The sequence below is a fragment of the Rhineura floridana genome, chromosome 1 (assembly GCF_030035675.1).
Source record: "Rhineura floridana isolate rRhiFlo1 chromosome 1, rRhiFlo1.hap2, whole genome shotgun sequence".
NCBI lineage: Eukaryota > Metazoa > Chordata > Lepidosauria > Squamata > Rhineuridae > Rhineura > Rhineura floridana.
In genome coordinates this window covers 104492493-104519890 of record NC_084480.1, presented here as the reverse complement: position 1 = coordinate 104519890, position 27398 = coordinate 104492493, and the positions used below count along the sequence as shown (strand labels likewise).

At 41.2% G+C, this 27398-nt stretch overlaps 1 protein-coding gene across 1 annotated transcript; it reads right to left on the bottom strand.

The window, feature by feature from the left end:
* Nucleotides 1-3514: 3514 nt before the first annotated feature.
* LOC133385269 (uncharacterized) lies at nt 3515-27398 on the bottom strand. Its single transcript, XM_061627935.1, has 8 exons — nt 27326-27398; nt 25941-26053; nt 21935-22015; nt 13201-13323; nt 10052-10144; nt 7730-7790; nt 7175-7287; nt 3515-3691 (listed from the first exon to the last, which is right to left on the bottom strand). The coding sequence occupies exons 1-8, from the start codon at nt 27357-27359 to the stop codon at nt 3515-3517; spliced, it is 795 nt and encodes a 264-aa protein (XP_061483919.1). The 5' UTR covers nt 27360-27398.

Sequence of the window (27398 nt, the reverse complement as noted above, 5' to 3'; positions counted from 1 at the left end):
TGTTCAAGAGTTTCATAAAGTACGATTATTTGTATTTTCACTGCTACAATCCAGTTGGAATGCAAATATTTGCTTTAACAGTGTTACACTTTTGTGCACAAATTAGGGAAGAAAGAAAAATAAAATGCAGTTTGCAGCAGGCTTGCAGAACGGGAGCCAGCAGCCAAACAGGAGATGAAATGAAAGGAGGAGGGAGTGGGTGTGAAGAGGGGAACAATTGACACACCCACCTAAAGCATCAGAGTAAAGCATCTACAAGCACTCAGAGATAGAAACTGAAGTTGTTTTTACTTTCCCTTTTTTGATTAAAAGAGCATTGATATACTACAGATTTAAAGGGGAAAACTGCAATCTAGCTGCTGATTGCGTGCAATGTCGTGTGATCCATGCAAATTAAAAGGGGCTGTGAGTAGCACCAGACCTGCACTAAAGCTCTGTGTGAACCAGCCCATAATGTGTGTACCCAGTTGCAACAGGTGACTGGTTTGATACATGCATGAGATTGTAAATGTACACCAGTATGGGTACTGTTAACTGAAACTAGCCTTTGTTCACATGAAAGCTGTGCTAATTCTTAAGAGCTTCACCCTCTTTTAAAAGGTGCAGTGATATTAACAACTTGGACCAGTTAACTTAAGGGATCACCTTGCTCCATTATGTGCCTATTAGATGGTTTTGATCTGCAGAAGAATTTACAGAGTTGATCCTTTGGCGTGGTAGCATCTGTGCTTTGGAACTTCCTATTGACATTAGGCAGATGCCCTCCCTATACTGCTAAAAACATTTTTGTGAGTCTGCTCAGACATAATTTAGTTAACTAAATTTAACTAAAGATTTTATTGATTTTATCTCTTTTAATTATGTTTTATTTATATTTGCCTTTTAACTGATTGACACATTTTAGCTGTGCTTCATCTACAGTTTTTTGTACATTGCTTAGATAGTCAAGTGGTTTATAAGCCTTGTAAATAAATAAATAAGCAGCTAGGTTTTCCCCTTTAAATGGTTTAAAGGGCAGTGTGGGTTTTTTTACAGTAAACCTAAGATGCATTTGAAAACACAAGAAAGATACAAGCTAGGAACCTATCAAATATATATTCAACAGGTAGTATTATCTGAAGAGTGCACCTTTTTACTTCTTCAAACTTTTAAACTGAAGATAATGCATAATGAAATGCAGACAAGATCATTTATTTGTGACATCTGCTTTAAGTGCTGTAAAATGTCTTGGGGTGAATACAGTGTGGGAGTCTACCTGTAGGAATTGTCCTCAACATCTTATTGTTTGTGGGAAATGGGCTCATTTTCAAGATCCTAGTCATTTTTTCCCATTTCTGGGTCTGTTTCACATGGACAAATCTCCATCAGTACATAATTTTTTGCTGTAACAGGTTTCTCTCCAAAGCTGATGTATTCATTCTTGCTCCTTTGTAGCTTCTAATTTTTTAAATAGTGCTAAGAAAATAAAAACATACATATTTTCCCCAAAATTTAAAACACTATAGTGTTTATACACATTATTTGATCAGGCAGCAGGAAAAACCCAACAATTCAGATTCAAGACTGTATGGACATTAAAAGGCAAAACACAGGAAACTGCTATATACTGAGTCAGACCATTGGTCCATCTAGCATGTCTGCTCTGACTGGCAGGAGCTCTCCAGGGTTTCAGATAATAACATTTTGCAGCTGTGCTTGAAGATTCCAGGGATTGAACCTGAAATCTTCTACATGCAAGGCAGTTGCTGTTCCACTGAGCTACAGTCCTTCCCCAATGGCTTATTATCGGTGCCCTGATAAGGGACTAACTAATGGAGTCTAATTTTGTTCACTATATGATGGGTTGCCAAGCCAGTGCCCATGGGCACAATGGCACCCATGAAGGCTTTCATTGGCACTCCAAGGTTGCAGCCCAGACTGAGCTTTCATTTTTTTAAAAAAGTAAGTCTCTAACCCTCCTAGAAAGAAATTTCTGAAACAAAATGTGCAGATACCCTTCTTAGCGATTTCCGTGAAATGAACTTGCCTGGTCACTCCAGCCTGTCAGTGTTTTTAGCCAATCAGTTGGTACAGGATGACAGCCTAGGCTTTGGGTGAGGATTGTCATTGGGGAAAGCTGGATAATTGTGCCTTTAACAGTAACAGCTGTATCTCCACAATCAGAAACAGCAGGAAAAGCTAACTTCCCCATGGTAAATGTGTTGTCCAGGGAGAGGGGGAGCAGCAATGACTGTACTCTCTAATTTTGTTTTATGCCATGCCCACAGGGCAGTCATTCTGTATTATGCCATGCCCCCTGATGGCAGCCATTTTGTGACTGGCACTCAGCACTCTCTCAAGATGGGGCCACTGGTCCAAAATGTTTGGCAACCCTTTATATAAGAGATGGAGAGCATAAGGTAAATCCTAGTACAAAGAGTGCTTGGGGCAGGTGTGGGGAATCTTTGGCCCTCCAAACTATGGTGAACTGATGGGAATTGTAACATCTGGAGGACAAAAGGTTCCCCATACCTGGCTTAGGGATCAAAAACCATCCTGTTTCTTGTCTGTGTCACTTTCACATTTGTTAATTTATAAAATTAAGTGTTTTCCATCCCATTTCCACATAAATTATTATTATTTATTAGATTTATATCCTGCCTTTTCTCCCAGTAGGAGCCCAAAACTGCAATAAAACACACACACAAAATAATTTGAATTTAAATAATATTTTGAGTGTATTTTTTTAAAAACATATGCATTTCTAAATGCATTTTCTCTCAAAATACACTGAATTATATCCTAAAATATGTATTTGCATTCACATTTTCTACTCTATTTGAGCTAACTACATCACAAAAGTCAGAGGATTGTAAAATACACAGGATAACCACTCCAATCTGCATAATAGTCTGGGAGGTGTGAATCAGGTCAGTTCATATCACAATTCACATATAACAGTTCCTCAAACATCCCAAGGAGTACTGACTGTATACCTGCTTCAGATATTGTACCATTTTTTTCCTGTTGCAACTGCCAACTTCTTGCACTGCATCGGATGCTACTCTGGACACTTTCTCAACACTCAAGAGTGGCTTTTCAAGGAGAGCAATAAATTCATGGGATGGGAAACACACTTTAAAGCACTTGTGTATGCAAAGAAAGTCATGTGCAGCTGTTGGGATCCTGAACATTGTATTATGACGACTTAGTATTAGATGTGAAGTGTAAAAATGCACTGATAAGAAGAGACTTTGCTATATTCACATTTCTAGAATGGGTTAATTTAGTATAGTGGTAGCTAAATTGTGCCCCTCCAGATGTTGTTAGACTCCAACTCCAGTTAGCTCCAACCAGCATGGCCAGTCATTGGGGTGATGGGCATTATAGCGCAGCAACACCTGGAAGGCCACAAGTTCCCCAGCCAGTTTTAGTATATTTGCAAGGTACAAACTTCCTTGCCAGGGTGGGATGAGGAGGCTCCATTAGGAAACTTGGGAAACTTCCATAGTGAATATATGCAGACCTTGTTGACTCATTCTGCCAAGAATGTTTCTGTAATTTGAGAGTTACACCAATGTTCATTTTGTAGAAGTTCACTGATCTCTGTTTCTTGTTTGTGTAAAGACCCTTTAATCAGCTCCAGTGTGGTTTTTACTTCCAACAGCAGTTTCTTTTGTGGCAAACAATTATGCGCTTCCTCCATCTCCACCTGAGAGATATCAACACATTTGGTCACCTTCTCTGACAACTGTAGCACCTGGCATAACATGCAACAATGTATCTAAATTAGTGAGACAGGACAAAACTTCAGCGGAGCAAAAAATGTTATAAACTAGCAAAGTTTAGAAGCAAATGAAAAAAATGACACACTGAAAAATCTGAAGTGGCTGTTTTGAGTGTGTCCACTCAGGACTTTTCCAGATTCTCAGCGTACAGTGCAACACATAAAGAGCTGTTGCTTATTTTTTTTGTATGAAATCGAAATGCCTTCCTAGAAGAAAGTACTTCTCTTTTTAGGATGTCACATTTTCCTAGTATTCACATCACAATATCTTGAGGAAATGTGAGTCTCTGCTCTGGAACAAGTGCATCTGAAGTGCACCATGGAACATGGTTGCATGAGTGTAGTCACGATCTCTAGATAGTGCCTGCAGCATCCCTGCATGGTACAGCTCCTCAGCCCAAGACATCCTGTGACCCTAATGCAATTTGCTCAGCCTATAAAGGGGGGAGTCATGTTAATATTCTCAGCCTATTTGTTTCAAGGCAAAGTCTAGAGAACCCCCATATCCATTTCACCTCTGGTACTTAGCTCTGCTTCAGTGGCAACCTTAAGCAACAGGGTTCATGTGCAGAATGTGAGTTCCAGCTACCAGAGCCAGTGCTCCAGTAGCTGGAATATGGGTAAGTGAATCTGTCAATTTTGGTTCTCTCTGTTTCTCATTTTTCCAATCTTAAATTCAGTTCTCCGTATTTCTGCAGCAATTTGTGACTTTGTTAAAAAAAAAACACCCTCATCAATATGTGTCAGCATTTTAGTGTGAATTTCTCCTAATCAACACATTATTGCATGCAGCTTTGACTAATACACACATTTCCCCTTAATTTAGTGCATATGTCTTTGTTATTTTCACTAATATATGCATTTTATGCACATTTCCCCCTATTATATGCATTTTTGTACATACTGTTTGGTTGTAGAACTGCATCGCAAAATTTGGGGAAGTGCAAAAGTCTTTCAGTTTGTATAAAGTGCAAATTAGGCAGTTTCAATTACAATGCAAACAAAATTGAATTTCTCCTCCATCCCCACTCTGGAAAGTACCTGCATGAATATAGTCAGGCTGTCTGGATAACCTGTAGCAACAGGTTTCATGTGAAGGAGGAGTGGCACGGGGACCACTCATTGATCTCAAGTAGTATGATTCAGACATCTTGCAGGTTGCCCCATTTAAAGGAGAGAAGAGGGCACCCATGGCATTTCTCCTCACAAAACTGGTCACTGTGACCAGACTCTTTTGTTCACTGAGGCCAGACTCTTTTTGCTTTAATGCTTGAGCTAGACTTGCTGCTGAGGTGAACTGACCTCAGATTTTCAGATTGTAACTGTGGCAAGGCAGTTTTAGCTCCCATATAAATTCCATTTATGCAGGTTGAGCATTCTATTCCCCACCCGCCATGTGTTCTAAACATCACCTAGCTCTTGAAACAACAATGAAAAGGAAGGTACAAGCAGTGAGATTATTGCTCCTGAACCAACTCTATTTCTAATCCATATTTATTTATTTATTTGATTAATATCATGCTCTTGCTCCCAGTAGGAGCCCAGGGCAGCAAACAAAAGTGCTAAAAACACTTTAAAACATCATAAGAACAGACTTCAATATATATTAAAACACAACAACCATTAAAACATATTAAAACAAAAGATCTTTAAAAACATTTTTTTAAAAGCTTTAAAAACATTTTAAAAAGAAGGTTTAAAAATATATTAAAAAGCAATTCCAATTCAGATGCAGACTGGGATAAGGTCTCTACTTAAAAGGCTTGTTGAAAGAGGAAGATCTTCCGTAGGCACCGGAAAAAATAACAGAGATGGCACCTGTTTAATATTTAAGGGGAGGGAATTCCAAAGGGTAGATGCCACTACACTAAAGGTCCGTTTCCTATGTTGTGCAGAACAGACCTCCTGATAAGATGGTAGCTGCAGGAGGCCCTTACCTACAGAGTGTAGTGATCAACTGGGTATATAAGGGGTAAGACAGTCTTTCAGGTATCCTGGTCCCAAGCTGTATAGGGCTTTATACACCAAAATTAGAACCTTGAACTTAGCCCGGTAGCTAATAGGTGACCAATGCAATTCTTTCAGTAGCGGAGTGACATGTTGGTGATAACCTGCTCCAGTGAGCAGTCTTGCTGCTGCATTTTGCACCAGCTGCAGCTTCCGGACCTACCTCAAGGGTACCCCTCATAGAGCACATTACAGTAATCCAATCTGGAGGTAACCAGTGCATGGACAACAGTGGTCAGGCTATCCCGGTTCAGAAATGGCTGCAGCTGTCTTACCAGCTGAAGCTGATAAAAGGCACTCCTAGCTATGGAGATCACCTGGGTCTCTAGCGACAAAGATGGATCCAGGAGCACCCCCAGACTACAGACCTGTTCTTTCAGAGGGAGTACAACCCCATCCAAAGCAGGCAACTGACCAATTATCCGAACTCAGGAACCACCAACCCACAGTGTCTCCATCTTGCTAGGATTGAGACTCAGTTTATTGGTCCTCATCCAGCCCACCACCAAGTCCAGGCAGCGGTCCAGCCATCAGTTGTAATTGAATATTGTCTTATGTGGAAGGTGAATGGCAGACTCACCACAAAAGATGTAGAACTTTGACCAGGTTCTGTAGTCCTTGAACCATGTATTGTGACATCAGACTTTTTTGTTTACATTGTTGTCTAATGGTTTTATTTAGTATTTATTTATTTATTAGATTTATATCCCACCCTTCCTCTCAGTAGGAGCCCAGGGCGGCAAACAAAAGAACTAAAAATACTCTAAAACATCATAAAAACAGATTTTAAAATATATTACAACAAGACATCTTTTAAAACATATTAAAACAAAACATCTTTAAAAACATCTTTTAAAAAAAAAAGGTTTAAAAACTTTTAAAAAATAAATAAATAAAAAGCTTTAGAAGCTTTTGTTTTCTGTTATCTGAAAGAAACTTGCCTTTTGGTATATTCCAAGTTTAATCATAACTCTTTTACCACCCAAAGTATTTTTGTTTACTAAAGAAGTCTTTGATAAAATGTTTTATGTTTATGTCCCCTGTATTTTGGACAGTACAACCTTAGAACTGGTTGAACAAAGCAGAAAGTGAAGTTGGTAAAATTTTGGGGCCAATTCATTAAAGAGGAAAAAGAGCACTTTAAACTAATAATAAAAATTGAGTTCTAAAGAACTGTAACATTTGCTGAATCTATAACAAGATGGTGGCTCAGTCAGGCCACATTAAATTCATGTTTTTGAGGACACTCCCAAATCAGGCACAATGGAATTCTGGTACTAGAAAAACATGTTATCTACCATTTACATTATTTATAAATGGATCAAATATTACTGAGCATCGTATTCTCAAAAGAAAACAATGACTGTTCTACAGCATCATCTGAAGCACAAAGAAACTTACCTCATCTGATATGATTAATGCTCTTTGCTGATCACAAGGTAAGTCCATCTGGAAATCTACAATTTTCTGCACTTTTTCAAGATTCAGTCTACTCCTCTGAAGTTCTTTGATAGCTGAGGGGGAAAAAAGAGGGGAATGTAACAAAAATTGGTACCTTTTAAAGAAAAAACAATTCTAGTGAAAGACTTGTAATGTTAGTTCTGAATAATGTCCTTGACTTGGCCACTTACTTAGCTGTAACTTCTATTGTAGCAAATGGAACTTTCCAGATTAGACGTGACACTATTCACACAATTAGCAACTGATGTCTTGTCTGGTTTGGACCTTACATCTCCAGGTAATAATATAATGCTTTGGATAGTCTAGCAGTGATTTGTTTTCTGCTCTATTTTTCAGTTATGACATGATTAAAAGCTCACTGGGAGACTTCTCATTGACCAAGAGACATTAGACTAGAGCTACAAATTAAATGTAAAATAGGTACAAAGACATGTGTAAAGGGCACATTGTCTATAATTCATTCAAACAGGAATGGTTTTGAAGCAAAACACTTACTTAAGGTATGTTGAGTAAACAGACAGTCTAGCTTTTGAGTGTTTCTTTTTAGCAGCCAAGCCTGCAAAATATCATAACAGTTCATTTCTTTCACAGATCTATAGAAAAGTGACATAATACACACATTGTAGCTTTTTTATTATTTAAAATATTTATATATCATCCTTTATTACCAAACAGTTTACAAAATATATTAAACAGTATATATTAAAACAACAATAACTCAGAACATCAGTGCAAAAAGCACAGTAGAAAAATAGAACATGTTACTAAAAGCTAGGCATTACAACTAGGAAATGCTAGTTCTGATCAAACCTGCTCTGAGCTGTAGACCAGAGAAGACTTTAATACAAATCACAGTTATAATACTGCTTTACAAATAATGCATACTTTAAGTGAGGGATGAGGAAAGCCACCTGCTTATCTTGCAGTGTAGCAGACAATACGGATGGCTGCTAGGTTAAAAATCAAATGTGGTCTGTGCCCTAGAGAAGGATGGATCAGTCTTTTTCCAGTCTGTCACTTTCACATGTATTTATTCATATATTTGTTCTGTCTCATTTCTGCATTAATCTGCGATTTTTTAAAAATGCATTTTTGTGTGTATTTTGTCCCCAAATACCAACCTGTCCAGATCAGTGGACAGAGTCCTTCTTGTTACCTCCCTGGGGAGTGTTGCTTGCTGTGTGGGGATGTGAGATTGTGCCTTCTTAGCAGTGGTGCCCCAGCTCTGGAACCCCCTTCCTCTAATGGCTTGTACAGCCACATTCCTGATGAGCTTCTTTTGCCAACTCAAGACATTTTTAGTCACTTGGGCTTATGGTGGACCTTGTTAGCCTGCTTTGATCCATGGACTTTGTAAGCACTTTGTATGCTATTTGGTACTTGTCTTTTCTTCTTCTTTGCCAAAGAACTGGATCACAAAATTTGGAAAAGTGCAAAAGTCTAACTGTGATCTGATCTGCATATTAGCCCAGGAAGCATAATAGCATATTTTCTCTTAAAACTGTGGACGAAACAAAATTCTCGAGCATCCCTACTGTGCCCAAAATGTCTATTTCTCCAAACCACTGGAACACATTATACATGGAGTTGCCTTTGAAGACTTCTCAGAAACTTCAGTTGGTCCAGAACTGCTAGGTTTCTAACTAGACTGGCTGGAGGGAACATCTGTTGCGACTTCTCCAGCAACTTTACTGGCTGCCACTCCTGTTCCAAGCACTATTCAAAGTGCCTCTACTTATCTTTAAAGGTTTACATGACTTGGGGCCTGGGTACCTTTTCCACTATGAATCTGTTCATGCACCGAGGTCATCCTTGGAGGCTGCCTCTGGGTGCCGCCCCCTTCTGAGATGAGGTAGATGATGACAGGCAAAAGTGCCTTTTCTCCCCACTTCTGATGTCCTTTTAGTGCTATATGAAAAGACCTTTTATTTTTCCAGGCTTTTTCAACAGTGCAGGCCCATGTACATTTACTCAAAAGTAAGTCTTGTAGCATTCAGTGGGACGTACTCCCAAGTTAAGGACAATTTTGCACTCCACAATGGAGCTTACAGCATCATTGAACATGATGAGTTTTGCTTTTCCCCCCTCTCATGAGTTTGCCAATGGGAGGAGTTTGACTTTTAAAAAGCTGAAATTATATCAACTTTTCCTTTTGTTTTTGTGACTAGCAAAGCTATGCAGATCCAATCCAATCCAATCTTTATTACGGTCAAAGACCAGAAGCTGTGCAGATGTTTGCACATATGTAGATTATTTTAACTGGGGCCTGTAATTTTAATTAATGGTCCTTATATTAGTCTACTGGTATCAGATCTCTTGATTTGCTCTCTGTGCTTTGAGGTGAATCAGGTGAATATGTACATTCAGTGGAGACTGATGGCCCCAATGTCACTGCTCGGGCAGCTCCTTGAAAATTCAGACTAAAACCTAGAGCAGATTCACTGTCCCACTGCCATTGGAGCTACCAGTTTCCACTCCATACATTGATCCCTGCCAAATCTATCACTTTCCTGGTAAACCATGGAACTGATCCATAGGAATCATGTGTGCTACAGATGACCGATTCAATCTCAGTTATACATCTCATTAACCTGAGGTGTAGGCATAATATACCTGGCTGTTACACTGATATATACCTCTTACTCAAAGGGCAGCTAATAATGCTAAACATTTTCAACAATAAAACAACATATATCAATAACAAACTGAAAAATGTAATAAAAAGAGCCGAACAGCATAAAAGCAGTATAGTAAAACTAATGTAGATATTAGCAGCACAATTCTATGCACTCAAAAGTAAGACCCATTTTGAGTTACCTTTTCGTCACCCCAGTTCTCCTTTTGCAGTGTGATCTGATTTACAAGATCTTCTTTTTCTTGTCTTAAGTTTCTGTTTTCTTCCTTTAGTCTCTGGATGTACAATAATACAGAAATGGGAGTAGTATTGTAACAGGTTGTGGGGAGAAAAGACCTGCTTGCTTATTCTGATCACTGCAGTAATTGGATCCCCAATTGGATCCCCAAGTTTTGAATAACTTTCACCCTATTTCAAATTTACCATTTCTAGGCAAGGTCATTGAGCGAGTGGTGGCTAATCAGCTGTTGGCACACTTGGATGAAACGGATTATTTGGATCCATACCAATCGGGTTTCAGGACTGGACATGGAACTGAAACAGCCTTGGTCGCTCTGGTGGATGATATGAGGAGGGCATTAGATAGGGGAGAATTCACCTTTCTTGTCCTCCTCGACCTCTCAGCGGCTTTTGATACTGTCGACCACAGTATCCTTTTACATCGCCTGGAGGGACTGGGAATAGGAGGCACTGTACTGCAGTGGTTCCGCTCCTTTCTCTCCGATAGGCATCAACAAGTAGCATTGGGGGAGGAGGTTTCAGACCCTTGGCCTCTCAATTGTGGTGTGCCACAGGGTTCTATCCTCTCTCCCATGCTATTTAATATCTATATGAAGCCGCTGGGGACAATCATTAGGAGATTTGGGCTGCAGTGTCACCAGTATGCAGATGACACTCAGCTCTATCTCTCGTTTAAATCCTCACCAGAGTTGGCTGTGGAGACCATGTCCAAGTGCCTGGAATCCGTGAATGGATGGATGGGAAGGAACAGGTTGAAGCTGAATCCTGATAAGACCGAGGTGCTACTCGTGGGGGACAAGGGAAGGTTGGGAGATATTGACTTGATGTTTGATGGGGTGAAACTGCCCCTAAAGGACCAAGTCCGTAGCCTAGGGGTTGTCCTTGATTCCAAGCTGTCCATGGAGGCTCAGATTTCGGCAGTGAGCCGGGCAGCTTGGTATCAATTACACCTCATACGTAGACTGCAACCCTACCTCCCTGTTCATCAGCTCCCATTGGTGGTACATGCCCTGGTCACCTCTCGTTTGGACTACTGTAATGCGCTCTACGTGGGGCTACCCTTGAAAACGGTCCGGAAACTACAACTTATACAAAATGCGGCGGCTCGACTACTTACAAACTGTCGTCGCCGGGAGCACATTACCCCAGTGCTGTTCGATCTGCACTGGCTCCCAGTTGTTTTCCGGGCCCAATTCAAGGTGTTGGTATTAACCTTTAAAGCCCTACACGGTCTTGGCCCAGTTTATCTGATGGAGCGCCTCCAACGCCACCAATTATGCCGCCCGACAAGATCAGCCACACAGGGCCTTCTCTCAGTCCCACCAACTAAAACAGCTAGGCTGGTGGGGACTAGAGAGAGGGCCTTCTCTGTGGCGGCCCCCACTCTCTGGAACTCCCTCCCATATGATCTTTGGCATGCCCCTTCCCTGAATGTATTCCGCCAGGCCTTGAAGACCTGGCTTTTCAGACAGGCCTTCGGGACTTCCGGGGAGGGTTAATCTTTTTGACTAATTGCCTGCTACTCTGAACTGTCACTGTTTTACTGTTTTATTGTTGTACTGTATTTATTATGATGTATTTTAATTGAGTTGTATGTCGCCTAGAGTGGCCATTGGCCAGATAGGTGACTTATAAATTAAAATTATTATTATTATTATTATTAATTATATCGTACAAATATAATTTGTACAGCTACTCTGTTCAATTCCTACCCACCCCCAGTCAGTCAGCATTCCATGACCACTGAGAACACGCAGTCTTCATATTCTTTCTAAAATCTTCTCTTTCTTTGTAAAGACTTTCTTGTACATCAAATGTCAGAGTTCTCCTTAAGCCTGCTCATACCTCTTTCTTGTGCATGGATGGTGCCATTTTTGTGTACAAAAACAACGGTGCTCACAGCATGAACACTGGAAATAGAGGGAATGATTCTTCTATTTACCTTGCTGACTCAACTACAGAACAAGCACAAACACATATAAAATCACAATAGAATTGAAGGCACCCAACTAAGGTTGCTTCCGGTCCGGATATCTGTTTATTGAGCATTCATTCTGATTTGCTTGCGGGGAGGTTGTATGATGTTGCATCAAGAAATTTTTTATCTCACACTCATTAGTATATTTCCCCATCTCTTTCTTTACCAAGTCCCCTTTTTTAAGGTGAATTTGTCACACAAGAGCACCAATTTAAAGAGCATCCACTTTAACTGCCCAATCTGAATATGCTGGTATGTTATTGAATCCGAAGCTGGTATGGCACAGTGGGGAGGAGAGCCTGGCTGGGAGTCTAGAGTCTGTGAGTTCAAATCCCCTCTCATGTCTCCTGGGTGTCAAGGGCCAGCTAAAGATCACCCCCACAGTGAGTGGCTCAAGGGTTATGTGCCCTGCCACCTGTGCAGCCTTGGGATAGCTGCATAGTCCCAAGGAGCCCAGTTTCCCCCCAGCTGGCAGTTGTGGACAAGAAAGGGGCTGGCTTGTGCAGCTGTGGCAAGCTGAGCAGGCCCTAGCCAGCTGGGGAGGACTAGCCTCAGAGGGAGGCAACGGTAAACCCCCTCTGAATACCGCTTACCATGAAAACCCTATTCACAGGAGAGCCATAAGTCAGGATCAACTTGAAGGCAGTCCAGTTATTCAATCCAAGCCACAAAACAGCAACAGTTAGTTGGAAGTGTCCTAATAGCCAGTTAATCACTTCGCCAAGAGATACAAGAAGAAGATTCACTGTCAATACCAGTTTCTTGTTATGTTCTGCATGTGCAGGGTGATCCATACATCATAACCACCTTAGAATTCCCACCTGGCTTCAGCATAGGCGTCAGCATCCATGATCTACAGTTATATTCTCAGTTATTGCTATGTATGAATTCATGACTGTGAAGCTGTGACAGTGGGATTTCTGTAGCCATAATGAAGTGAAAATATTTTTGTGCCAAGGAGCCTACTCTTCACTTCCTTGATAAGGAGAGCAAATGTGCAGTTGTTGCAGATTAAAATAGCTAACCTACTAATCCTGAATCTTGTTATTGAAACTGTGGGAAGCAGCTCAAAACAGCATACACTGTTCAAAGTGAATGTTTTTTCCTTTTTACCTTTGTTGTGTCTTGCCAGTATTGGTTTTTCTTCTCTACTGTCTCCTGATAGGCCTCCAGATGAGCTCTCAGGTTCTTCATTTTGTTGCTGTATTGATTTTTCAATGTCATTATGGCTTGTTCCTATCCAAAATATAATGATTAAGACAATAACCTAGGTCCAAGACAATTGAAAGGGGAGGTTTGGACCAAAACCTTTGATTGATGTTTCTTGATACCTGCTCTGCTTCCTATAGTAGATTTACTTACTTAGGAGAAAGCTCTACACAATGGCTTCAGCTTTGAGCAAATGCTACCAGGAGTTCATAAGCATCTGGATAAATATAATTGTTGTGACTTTTTTGTATTCAGCATATGAACAGTTGGCAGTTCACAATAGCTATGTTTGGACAGAAGGCTAAAGTTAATGCTAAAGTTAATTGACCAAACTATAGTTTAACATCACAAGAATAAGCCATAGGGACTTGGGAGCCTTGGGCTCACATGCTCCCCAATCCATCTCCTCGTTCAGCATTCACGAGGAGACCAGAAGCTTCTCCTTCTATTTACTTTAATTTCAGATGAATATGTCATCTGAATCTTAAACTATGGGTAGTCTTAATGAAAGTTAGTTGAAACAAGCCAGCTTCATAAACTGTGGTTTGAAGTTGGTTTGTTTCTACTAATTGTAGGTAAGATTAAATTTCTTAGAACAAAACATTCCCACCCCTATTGCCATGTATAATATATCCAGTTCAAGCTCAACTACATTTGTTCAGGCCCTGATTTGACGCTTGCTATTAATAGTGTGTCGTGTCTGACACTACCACACAAGTCACATATTTTAGAAAACAAAAGTGATAAAATTAAGCAATTTTTGTTTGCAAATGTGCACCTCATTCTGTTCTTCATTATGCAGTTTTAATAATACCAGCATTAAAAATGTATTGGGATGTGATACAGAGGGCAGATGATGAAATCTTTATATTTGCAAGTAGTCAGCACAGGGCAATTGTGTGAAGGCATGATTGTGCCTGACTCAACTTGTTGATGATAACATTTCCCTGGTGGCATCCGTTTTTCAAATGGCAACTATTACCAGGTGTGCACGACTTAATGAGACCACACAAATATGTGGGCTCCCAGAGAGGACCTCAAGCTGCTTTTGCTCCTCCCTGGTCCTTTTTGTCAATGTTTGGCTTAGCATGTTGTCTAATCACAGGCATGTGGTTAAGTTTTCTTCTCACTAATCTCAAGCCGTAACCAAGAACAAAGCTTAGGAAGATAGGAAGCTGATTTACAATGTATCAGACCATTGGTCCATGTAGCTCAGTGTTGTCTACACTGACAGGCAGCAGCTGTCTAGGATTTCAGACAGCGGTCTGTCCCAGCCCTACTTGGAGATGCCAAGGACTGGGAAGGAGCAAAACAGCTGCAAGATTCTCCCAGGAAACCCACATGTTTGAGCGGTCTCATTAAGTCATAGTTTGACTTGTCATGTCATGTGAACCAACTCAATGTCATCCGTAATAAACTTGCACAAAATGTGTTGTGTAAAAGGTGCTTTGTCTCCTGGTCTTTAGCAAGGAGGAGAAGCTAGACTGGTAGAGAAAATGCAAACATTGGAACAGTTTCTGCTAAAGGCTCAAAACTTAAAGGGTGTCTGAATAGTCCATCTGGTGGACAGATTAAGATGGTCCATCCCCAGAGCCTAATGGAATCCACAGGATTCCTGAATGCCCTGGGGGAGTTCCCAGTAGATAGAGCAGGTGACCCCTTTGAAGCCCTTGTCACTCTGTGGAACAGTGAGGCGCGTCAGACTCTTGACACGGTTGCCCCCGAGCGCCCTCTCCAGCATTGTGGAGCCCGGTTTGCCCCTTGGTACACCAGTGAGCTAAGGGCAATGAAACAGGCTGGACAATGGCTAGAGCTCAAGTTGTGAAAGACGTGCTGTGAGGCTGATTGGGCATGAGTAAAACATAACCGTGCCTACTGTGTGGTGGTGAGGGTGGTGAAGAAGGCCCACTTCTTTGCCTTCATTGCATCCTCAAGTAGCCATCCGGTGGAGCTTTTTCATATTGTCAGGGGTCTGTTGACATCAACTCCAGGAAATGGAGTTTCAGACCATTCGGAGGCCCACTGTGAATTGTTTGCAAGGCACTCCATAGCAGTCTTGATGCCCCATTCACATCTACTGTAGTCCCCAATGAGGTGTCCAGTGCAACATCTGCTGCAACTTCTTGGGAATGGTTTCAGTTGATGTGGCCTGATGATGTGGACAAGGTGCTTGTGATGATGTGGCCAGCAACGTGTCCTCTCGACCCTTGCCCTTCTTGGCTTATTAAAGTTTGCCAAGGGAGTCTGACCGAGTGGATCCAGGGTGTGGTCAATGCATCATTGCAGGAGGGAGTGGTTCCAGCTGCCTTGAAAGAGGCGGTGATCTGACCACTCCTGAAAAAGCCCACCCTGGACCCATTGGTTTCTGACAACTACCGACCGGTTGCAAACACTGCCTTTTTAGGGAAGGTGATTGAGAGGGTTGTGGAGCAGCAATTGCAAGTACTTTTGATACCATCGACCATGGTATCCTTCTGGAGCGACTTATCGAGTTGGGAGTGGGAGGTGCTGCTTGGCAGTGGTTCTGCTCCTACTTGGTAGGTCGGCTCCAGAAGGTAGTGCTTGGGGAGCATTGCTCGACACCCTGGGTTCTCCAGTATGGGGTCCCGCAGGGGTCAGTTCTGTCCCCCATGCTCTTTAATATCTATATGAAGCCGCTGGGGGCGGTCATCCAGAGTTTTGGAGTGTGTAGTCATCAGTATGCTGATGACACGCAGCTCTACTTCTCCTTTTCATCTTCTTCAGGTGAGGCTGTCAATGTATTCAACCGTTGCCTGGCCGCAATAATGGACTGGATGAGAGCTAATAAATTGAAGCTCAATCCAGACAAGACTGAGATGCTGTTAGTGAGCGGTTTCTCTGATCAGATGGTGGATATTCAACCTGTTCTGGACTGGGTTACACTCCCCCTGAAGGAGCAGGTTCATAGTCTGGGAGTTCTTCTAGATCCTTCATTGTCACTTGAGGTCCAGGTAGCCTCGGTGGCACGAAGTGCGTTCTATCAACTTCGGTTGGTAGCTCAGCTACGTCCCTATCTGGACAGCAATGACCTTGCTTCAGTTATCCATGCTCTGGTAACCTCAAGATTGGACTACTGCAATGCGCTTTACGTGGGGCTACCTTTGAAGACAGTTTGGAAACTGCAGCTCGTGCAAAACGCTGCGGCCCGATTGTTGACTAGGACCAAATGATCCGAACATATAACACCTGTTCTGGCCCGTTTGCACTGGCTGCCTATATGTTTCCGGGCCAGATTCAAAGTGTTGGTTTTGACCTATAAAGCCTTACATGGCGTGGGCCCGCAATACCCGATGGAACGCCTCTCCCGATATGAAACTACCCGTACACTGCGTGCAACATCGAAGGCCCTCCTCTGGGTACCGACTCATAAAGAGGCCCGGAGGATGACGACAAGATCTAGGGCCTTCTCAGTGGTGGCCCCCGAACTATGGAATAGTCTGTTTGATGAGGTGCGCCTGGCACCAACTTTGCTCTCTTTTCGGCGCCAGGTTAAAACGTACCTCTTTTCCCAGGCATTTTAATATTTTAATATTTTAATATTCTTAGTATATTTATTACATCTTAGTATACTAGAACAATTATGTAATATGTTTTTAGTCTTTGGAATTTTGTTATGTATGTGGTATTGATATGTGATATTATTATATTGTGTTTTAAATTTATGCTGTTCACCGCCCAGAGAGCCGTTGGCTGTGGGCGGTATAGAAATTGAATAAAATAAAATAATAATAATAATAATACTCTTGGATGAAATAGATTATCTTGACCCATCCCAGTCTGGGGTCAGGCCTGGTTATGGGACTGAATTGGCCTTGGTTGCCCTGATGGATGACCTTTATTGGGAGAAGGACAGAGGGAGTGCAACCCTGTTATTCTTACTTGATCTCTCAGAGGCTTTTGATACCATTGACCACGGTATCCTTCTGGGCCGACTTGGTGAGCTGGGTATTGGAGGCACTGTTTTACAGTGGTTCCAATCCTTTCTCCAAGGTCGCTCTCAGAGAATAGCATTGGGTGACTGTCTTTCGGCCCCCTGGCAGCTGTGCTATGGGGTGCCACAGGGTACCATCTGGTCCCCCATGCTGTTTAACATCTATATGAAGCCCTGGGAAGCAGTCATCAGGAGCTTTGGGGTGACGTGTCAGCAGTATGCTGCTGATACCCAGCCCTATTTCTCCATAACATCTGAATCAGGAGAGGCCGTGCAAGCCCTGTACCGATGCCTGGACTAGGTGGTGGGCTGGATGAGGGCCAATAAACTGAGTCTGAATCCTAGCAAGACAGAGGTGCTGTGGGTTGGTGGTTCCCTAGTTCGGATAATTGGTCAGTTGCCTGCTTTAGATGGGGTCGTACTCTCTCTGAAACAGCAGGTCCGTAGTCTGGGGGTGCTCCTGGATCCATCTTTGTTGCTAAAGGCCCAGGTGATCTCCATAGCTAGGAGTGTCTTTTACCAGCTTCAGCTGATAAGACAGCTGTGGCCATTTCTGGAGCAGGATAGCCTGACCACTGTTGTCCACGCACTGGTAACCTCTAGGCTGGATTACTGTAATGCGCTGTATGTGGGGTTGCCCTTGAGGTTGGTCCGGAAGCTGCAGCTGGTGCAAAATGCAGCTGCAAGACTGCTGACTGGGGCAGGGTATCACCAACATGTCGCCCCGCTGCTGAAAGAACTGCACTGCCTGCCCATTTGCTACCAGGCCAAGTTCAAGGTTCTAGTTTTGGTATATAAAGCCCTATTCAGCTTGGGACCAGGATACTTGAAAGACTGTCTTACCCCTTATATACCGAGCCGATCACTGCGCTGTGCATGTGAGGGCCTCCTGCAAATACCATCTTATCTGGAGGTCCGTTCTGCACAATATAGGAAATGGGCCTTTAGTGTGGCGGCACCTACCCTGTGGAATTCCCTCCCCTTAAATATTAGGCAGGCGCCATCTCTGCTCTCTTTTCGGTGCCTTTTGAAGACTTTCCTCTTTCAACAAGCCTTTTAAGTTGAGACCTATCCCAGTCTGCATCTGTGTTACAATTGCTTGTTAATATGTTTTTTAATAATGTTTCTAACCCTTTTTTAAAAGATGTTTTAACACTTTTTTTAAAAAAAAGGTTTTTAATGTTGTTTTGTTTTAATGTATTTTAAAGTCTGTTTTTATGATGTTTTAAAGTGTTTTTAGCACTTCTGTTTGCCACCCTGGGCTCCTGCTGGGAGGAAGGGCGGGATATAAATAAAATCAAATGATAAAATATATAAATAGTATGAAGCAAAAGAAAGAACTCTTTTTACTCCTCAGAGCACTCTCTTTTCCTCCTTTTGGTTGTTTGATTGAACTATACCCCGAGTCCACACTGAGAAGAAAGAGAAATGTAAAAAAGGAAATCTAAATTTGCTTTGCTTCTTGTGCAGGGCTGTTGTCAGTGGCAAGGTAAATCCTTGCCATTGCTTTTGTTCACACATCAAAGAAACCACCAGAGGGTGCTACCATCTAATATGAAAACTGAAGCCTGGGCTAAAGTTTGAAAGATTCCACTGTGTACATTGTACTTTGCATTGAGCTGGGAGGAGGAAAGTAGTGAACACAGCATTTGATATTGTATAAATACAGATAAATTTAGTGGAGGCTGGTCCATTAGGGTGAAGGGGGCACTGTCCCACTAACCTAATTATTCTTAGGCTATAGTAAAGAATTCTCACTGGCTGTTTCCCCAAAAGGAATTGATTCTATCAACTTAATACAACCATTCCAGAAAGTTAGAATTTATTCAGAATTTAATGAGCCTAAATCCATTATTTTCAATAGGCTAAAACAGAGGTAACCAGTGTGGTGCCCTTCAGAAGTTGGACTACCCTTCTTATCATCCCTGATAATTGGCCATGCTGGCTGGGGCTGATGGGAGCTCAGCAACATCCAGAGGGCACCACATTGGCTTCCTCTGGGCTCAAGGCTAAAGTATGTCTGTCTCTGCGTAGGATCGGGCTGGATGAACTGAAAAAGCTCCCTAAACCTAGGCTGGTTGGCCCTACCTATTCAAGACCCAAAGTTACCCATACAGAGTCTACATGCATACATAGGAACACAGGAGCAGAGGAAGCCACCTTATACTGAATCAGACCATTGGTCCATCTAGCTCTGAATTGCCTACACTGATTGATCTCAGTGGAAGGAAGAACTGCAGTATTTACACCTGCATCCTAAGGAAATTAATGGTAACTAAGTTCCATTGATTTGAAAGGGAATTTACTTTCAGGTTGAATGTGTTTAGGTTGCGGTCCAAGTGCCAGCAGTGGTTGGATTTCAGACAGGGGTCTCTCCCAGCCCTACCTTGAGATGCCAGGGATTGATCCTGGGACATTCCTCAGGTAAAACTGATACTCTGCCACTAAGCCTCATGAATCCGCATGAAAATTCTTTAGCATTTTAGTGTGAATTTCTCCTAATAAACACATTTTTGTAAGCAATTTGACTAAAGCACACATTTTTGCAAGCAATTTCTCATCATATAATGCATTTTTGTATGTTATTTTCACTCATATATTCATTTTTATGTACACTTTCCCCTAACATATGCGTTTTTGAAAACGTCGCTTGGTTGGCAAACAGCATTACAAAATTCAAATAAGTGTGAATTTGAAAGGATGGTTATTGTTTTAGTCCACACCTTGTTTCAGAAAGTGCGAATTTGTAATTTGGCTTCAAATGTGAACTGAATCAAATGTCTTGCCCACCCGTATGAAGTGAGTACAGGTGATGAAACAAATATGGAGCCATGAATGGGCAGAGCACAGGGAGTATTATTAATTATTATTATTATTATTATTATTATTATTATTATTATTATTATTATTATTATTATTATTATTATGTGTTACTGTTTACTTTCTAGAATATTATCTGAAGAATAAACAAATACATCTGGAAATCTAGTGTTCTTCTTCACACCTTATACTTTTATAGTAAATCTGACTTTGCACTAAAAAGAAAAAGACCATTCCGGAAAGTTAGCTAAACCTGTGCAGAATTTGGCAAGCTTAAACCCATTATTTTCAATAGGCTAAGGGATGCCTATCTCTGCACAGCATTTGGCTAAAAATGATAGGGTGGCCACTTATGCATCATCAAAAAAGAAAAAAGGAAAGAAAAAAATGATACAAAATTTGCAAAAGCTAATTTTTATGTTTAGACACACATCTATAATTACTATAATTTAAATAGATATGCAAAACATCTCACTATAGTGGAGAAAGTGCGACCTCTATGCTTGCTCAATCTGTCCACTTGCTAACTGTTGATGTGCAACTTTAAGGCCCCCCATCCCCCTTCTTATGGTTTTATAAATTGGACTTCGACCAGATAGCCTTTCAAACAGAGGGCTGTGCTCTGTAAAGTAGGATACATGGCCACCCTAGCAATCTTATACATGTCTGCTCAGAAGAAAGTTCTCTTGAGTCCCAGGAACGGAAGGAAGGATATGCCAGTTTCAGTTTTCCTAGTTTCTCATTTTTCCAATCTTAAATTCAGTTCTCCTCATTTCTGCAGTAATTTGTGAAAGTTTTTTTTTAAATCTTCAAGAAAATTCTTCAGCATTTTAGTCTGAATTTTTCCTTATAAACACATTTTAATAGGCAGTTTTGACTAATGTACACATTTTTGCAACCAATTTCTCTTAATATAATGCATTTTTGTCTGATATTGTCACTAATATATAATAACAATAATAATAATAATAATAATAATAATAAAATTTTATTTTTCAGTCGCCTATCTGTCCGGGTTAGGGACACTCTAGGCGACGTACAACAGAAATAAAAACAATACATATATATATCAACACAACCAAATTTAAACTAAAAACGATCCTTCAGTTCATATAGCATGGAATTAATCTGTCCCAATCTTGTAGGCTTGCCTGAATAGCCAGGTCTTTAAGGCTCAGCGAAAGCTTGACAAGGAGGGAGCATGTCTGAGATCAAAAGGGAGGGAGTTCCAGAGGGTGGGGGCCACAATAGAAAATGCCCTCTCTCTGGTCCGCACCAGCCTAGCTGTTCTCACAGGTGGGACCGAGAGAAGGTCCTGTGAGGCTGATCTCGTCAGGCAGCATACTCGGTGATTCTGGAGGCGGTCCTTCAGATATATTCATTTTTATGCCCATTTCCCCTATCTATGGATTTTTGTAAACCTTGTTTGGCTGGAGAACTACACTGCAAGATTTGGATAAGTGCAAATTTCAAAGGATAGCTGTATTTCAGTTCTCATCCAGGGTATCCGCAGGGGAGGGCAAGGAGGGCCTTTGCCTCCCCTGGACTTCTACATGCAGTGGTAGGTGGAGTGGGGTTCCAATGATCTATGCCAACAATTCATAGACCATGTCCCTCCCTGAAATATTTCTGTGGATACTCTGGGTTCTCATTTTTTTTAAAGCGCAAATTTGATTTGCTTTCAATGTGAACTGAATCCAATTTCTCCATCATCGCTAGTCCGAGGTAAGCAAAATAACAAATATATTAGTCTGACCACATTTGATGTTTCATGTGCAAGTGTATCTAATGTAGAATGTGGTTTGTTGAGCCATGCTTGTTCTTACAGTAAAATGCAAGAATTAGACGCATCATGAGAAAAATCACCTGATTTTCTTTTCCTGCATGCTCCAGCTCTTTGATTGCCTTCATGTACCCAGTTTTCATCTGATGCATGTCTTTTGCAACCTGTTTTTTTTAAAAAATAGTGTTATACTTTAAGTTAATTCTATTGTGTATCTTATTTTTTATTCTGCACTTTTTGAAATTTATAATTTTGTATCTCCCAAGAGACATATCTCTTATATATATATTGTGTATTTCTTAAGATGTAAGTTTTTGTAAAATGTTTAAATTTTATACATTTAATAATGTATACATATCTGACATATTTAAATTTATTTTACTGTGTAAATAAAAAGTTAATTAAAAAAATCAGATAGAAACACTTAATTCATCCCTCTCAATAACCAGCTATTATTGCAAACTAATCAACAGGATGATAAAAAGTAGGGTGGACAGTTACAAAATAGGGCATGACTCCTGCTCCTTTAACAGCTGTGTACAAGAGGGAAATTCAGCAGGTGTGCTAGTTTGCATGACTATACCTATGACATTCTCTCTTCTGATAACTAAGAAAGATGTAAGAGCCCTGTCTTTTGCATCTGCTCACACTAATAATAAGTGTGTTATGGACAAACACGTAATTAAAATTTAAATGTAGTATAAGGGGGGAAATGAACAAATAAACCTAAAGTAGTAGAACCAGGCGGTAAGGTCAGAATAATGATTCTATTTTAGCATGCCATAAAATGTATTACATTTTAGAATATTGTCTTTTTTTGGGTTACAGCACAATCTAGCTCGCATTTACACTGGGCTGAAGGGAGTTGGATACAGCAGGGAGTTGGATACAGGAGGAGGGGAAAAGGGGGAGGGAAGTGGAAGAAGGGTACAGGGATGGGGAGGGAGAGGGAGAGAAGGAGGCAAGGGAGAAGATTGGGTGGGTGAGCACTGGGCAGAGGGAAAGCCCCTTTCCTTTCCTTTCCTTTCCTTTCCAAAAGGAAAATATTGTTAACGGTATCATTTCCAGCTTCCAATGGCAGCAGCACAGAAACTAGCCACACCGGGTATTTTTTCACTTTAAACAGTCATGGCTTCTCCCAAAGAATCCTGGGAAGTGTCGTTTGTGAAAGGTGCTGAGAATTGTTAGAAGACACCCTATTCCCCTCACAGAGCTAGAATCACCAGAAGAGGGGCTGACTAGTAAACCTGTCTGGCCACTAGAGTTCTGTTGGGGAAATAACTCTCAACACCTTGCAAACTACACTTCCCAGGATTCTTCGGGGGAAGCCATGACTGTTTAAAGTGGAATAAATGTCTGGCATGGGTGTGGCCCCTTAATTAGCCAAATCAAACACTTGTGAGTCTGAGAGAACACTGACAATTGGTTCTTACTGAGCATGCCTGCACTATCATTGACTCCAATGTTAAATTTCTTAAATTAATTAAATATCAACCATGCATTTTTTAATTTTTAAACTACACAAGCTGAAGGTCAGAGTATGGGGCAAGGTCTGTAATAGGATTACAGGTACTCTGTGAACATAGCTGATTTTTAATTAATGTCAACAAATTATGAGACCACTGACAGAAAAAAGTCCAACAAGGGTCTGGATTTTTTCCTCTTATTTTACAGTTTGAACTTTCGATTCTCTCACTGTTTTGTGTATCACCATGAAAACTTAGAGAGTTGTTATGCAAGTGTTTCTGAGTTCAGGACTATAAGTTTTGTAAGATTTTGTTTTGAAATGAACTTATGGGAAGCAGCAGATTGGCAATGGGGGGTATTTTCAATTTAACATTGTGGAATGCGAAAAATCCATGCTGGCTATAGTGTACAGCCACTCTTGTGGCTGTATAATATGTTGCAGGATCATAGCCCTAACAAACCAAAGGTATTTTTCAAATATTTCAACATGTAATGGCAATTGTATCAGCATCTCTGAGTCCCATGGATAGTGAAGTTCTGACTGTTCTGCATGAGATTTTTTTTCGTGAGGGGGCTGGTGAGACTGGCCGAAGGATGTACAGTGAGGCCTAACAAGTGTAGGGATGAACTTTACTAGAGTAAATCACTGTCCCTTGGGTAGAATGAGATATTTGCTGCCAAATTCTGGATTTAGCAGAATTTTCCTGGTGTGTTATGGAAGACTTTAAAATGGTAGCAGACTACAGACACATGGTCAGAAAGAATGTAATCTGATCTCAGTGGAAAGACGAACTGCAATATTTACAACTGTATGCTAAGTAGATTAATGGTAATTAAGTTCCATTGATCTGAAGGGGAATTTACTGTCAGGTTGAGTGTGTTTAGGTTGTGGCCCAAATGCCAGCAGTGTAAGTGGAGCAGGGCAGCCACACTTACCTGACCTCCTATGACCAGCATAACTGTGGCATGCAGGAAGGAGGGACGAAGAGTGAGGCGGCAGTGAGGTCAGTGTGAGGCAAACACACCTGTGCAATGGCGGCTGGTAGCTCCATGTCAATGGGGCAGTGGAATCTGCTCTGGGTCTAAACTTTCAAGGAGTTTTCCAAGGTGAAGCATCTTGGACAGCACCTTGAAAGTTTAGACTAAAACTCCGGGCAGATTCCACTGCCCTACTGACATGGAGCTGACAGTTGTCACTGCACTGGCGAAGCACTGGATTGGCTCCACCAGTGTGTTTGCATCACGCCAACCTCACACTGGCCTTGTCCCTCCCCTTCCTGGTATGATGCAGTGACACCAGTGATGGGAGGTCAGGTAAGCTTTGCCATCCTGCCAATTGCTGCTGCCTTGTGCTGCACAGACACTTGAGAGAAGTGATGCAGAAATACTTGTCATAGAAAAGATGGCTACCAATAACCACAGGTGTTGGTGCTGTTGCAAATGACTGAAGTGTAGGTTTTATTTCTTTTTTATTGTTATTAAATTTATATCCCACCCTTCTTCCCAAAATGAGCCGTGGTTCTTCCCTGAGAGGCTGCAGTTATGTGGTGGCTCACCAACAGGGACAGTGGTCAACAGTTCCTGAACAGCAACTCTGTGCTTCAACACACAGGCAATGGAGAGGAGGAAAAGAGCCTAATTCCCAGTCAGGAGCAGCAAGGCTAAATGGAACGATGGAGCCACTGCCATATCCAAAGCCCTGCTGCTCACACCAGCCAGGACAGACAGTGTGTGTAGGAGTAGGTGCAGTTCCCCCACTCCTTTTTTTTGTTATACCATCTCCAGGCTGGCAGAGCACAGAGGTTCGCACTGGGGATATCACCAGTAGCTGGATTGGCTTAGGAGCAGCAGGGACTTCTGTGGTGGTGGAGGGGCCCTGTCAGTGAAGCTGGATGGTGAGGCACCTCTGAAATGTCAAAGCACTGTCTAGCACAGTGGATCAACAATTTAGATTGCTCTGTTTTTCACCATTGTAGACAACATTTTATATACATTTTTCTTTGGTTGAAATATAGCAACTGAAATATGATCAGATTACATTTGTTAGAACACAAAGACTAAGGATTTTGCAGTCTACAGAATTATGAAATACTTGCTTTGTTAGTTTGTTTCTGCTAATAAAAAAGCAGGCTTGTCTATACAGATAACTAACATTCATCCTGAAGCACTACTCAAATGAGAATGCATTATGTTGTATTTGCGGGTGCCTTCGCTGTTTCCTTGTTTACTTCGTATGCCCACAACACAAAGTTGTGACTAAAGATGTTTCTTAGGGGCAAATGTATTAGGGCTGAAATTTCTAGTTTGAATAAGCACTTCAAGCATCTGATGTATATTGGATGTGAACTGAGATTCCACCAATGCAAGCCCCAGTAAAGAAAATGTGCCTTATCCTGGCAGAGATTTACAGGGTCAGGATCTGAAAATATTACCATGTTTTAACGATATTGTCAGTTAAAACTCGTACATTTCATCATCATAACCATCACCATTATTTCTGAGTAAATTGGAATTCACTTATACATATACATATGTAGGCTAAAATGAGCCAATAGTGCTTTAGCAGTAAATTATCGGCTAAAGTCATTTCCTATTCAGAAATTACTTCCATTGTCTGCTCACCTTGGTAATATATAATTTCGCTAGTCTGTATGGAATATAAGGCTGCTCTTCTTTGGACAGGCATCCATCTAGTTTACTGTCATGAGAAAGTAGTCGAGGAGAACTTGGATCACCTAGAATATATAAAAATATAATTCTTCACTATGTGAGGCATGAAGCAAAATGAACTAGAAATGCTCATAGCTAAAAAGATCTTCTAACATCATCTAAACCCTCTATATATTAATCACTAAACATGAGAAGCTATTTCAACAACCCAACCAACATGAAGAATGCAGTATTTATGCATTCATCAGTAGAGAGGACAAATATTTTAAGTAAGGTGAACTCAAATCATACATAATATAACTAAGAAATCCTGCAGACCTGACACTAGAGATACCCTAATTCACATGGCACAAGCTAAAGAATCTAACTCAGATTGGGCTAATGCAGGGGTGGGGAAGATGTGCTAGACTACAATTCTCATCATCTCTGAACCACGCTGGATGGGGTTGATAGTAATTTGAGTCTGTAATGTCTGGAAGGCCACAGGGTCTCGATCCCTGATCTAATGTGTGTAAAATTACAAACAATGATGGTGGTGAATTCTGACTTGGAGGACCTTGATACACAAAGGCCACCAATATGAGGCAAGCATAGATCTTCTAAGATTTGCCCCTGGGCTTGATTTGCCTCATATTGGGTGTATTTGTTAAATTTTTATTTAGCAAAATGTATTTGCTTCTTACACAAACAAAGGTTTCTAAGTGGTTTACAAAAGACCATCCAAAATATTCATTAAAATTGTAATAAAAGCAAACATTAAAAACAAGTTATATAATTTAAAATACAAATATAAAATAAAGTCTGTAATTTAAAAACAATTATACTTACTAAAATGACATGTTAAAATTGCATGCTATAATTACATGCCTTGGTAGGTTTGCTGGGTTTTTTAAAAAAATCAGGTGCTGAAAACAAAACACCAAAAGCGTCTGCCTAATAATAATGAGCAAGGACATCCAAAGTGTGGATGCTGCCAGAGTAAAGGATCAATATCTTGCAGGTGCTGAACGAACATTATGTGGCGCTTGTAAAAGTGCCATTTCCACAGATCTAAGCAGTCAAGTACCCAAGTAACACTGCTGCCCACCAATCAGCCCTCTGCACTTCCTTCCCCGCCTCATTTCCTTCTTGGCAACCCCTTCCTTTCCCTTCTTCCAAACTTGCCTGGCAGCAGGGAAGTGGTAATGGTGGCAGCAAGTTCTTTCTCCTCTTTGCCATTGGGACACCACTAGACTCAGGAGCCCAGGGTTCCCTGGGAAATGTAGGTCCCTAGAACTCCTGAGTCTAATGGAGTCACACACAAAAAATGAGGAGAGTCAATGGGAGTTCACACTTACTGTAAACAAGAGACATGTCCAGGGAAACACCCATGCCTCACTGTGAGAATCTTACGATGGAATGTCAGCCAGA

What these genes read in the sequence shown, in the direction of transcription:
- LOC133385269 (XM_061627935.1), bottom strand. Translation starts at nt 27,359, where the DNA reads ATGGGTGTTTCCCTGGACATGTCTCTTGTTTACA. An exon ending in CGAAATTATATATTACCAAG is followed by an intron (nt 22,016 to 25,940) that starts GTGAGCAGACAA and finishes TAAAAAAAACAG; the next exon opens with GTTGCAAAAGACATGCATCA. An exon ending in CATTAATCATATCAGATGAG is followed by an intron (nt 3,692 to 7,174) that starts GTAAGTTTCTTT and finishes GATATCTCTCAG; the next exon opens with GTGGAGATGGAGGAAGCGCA.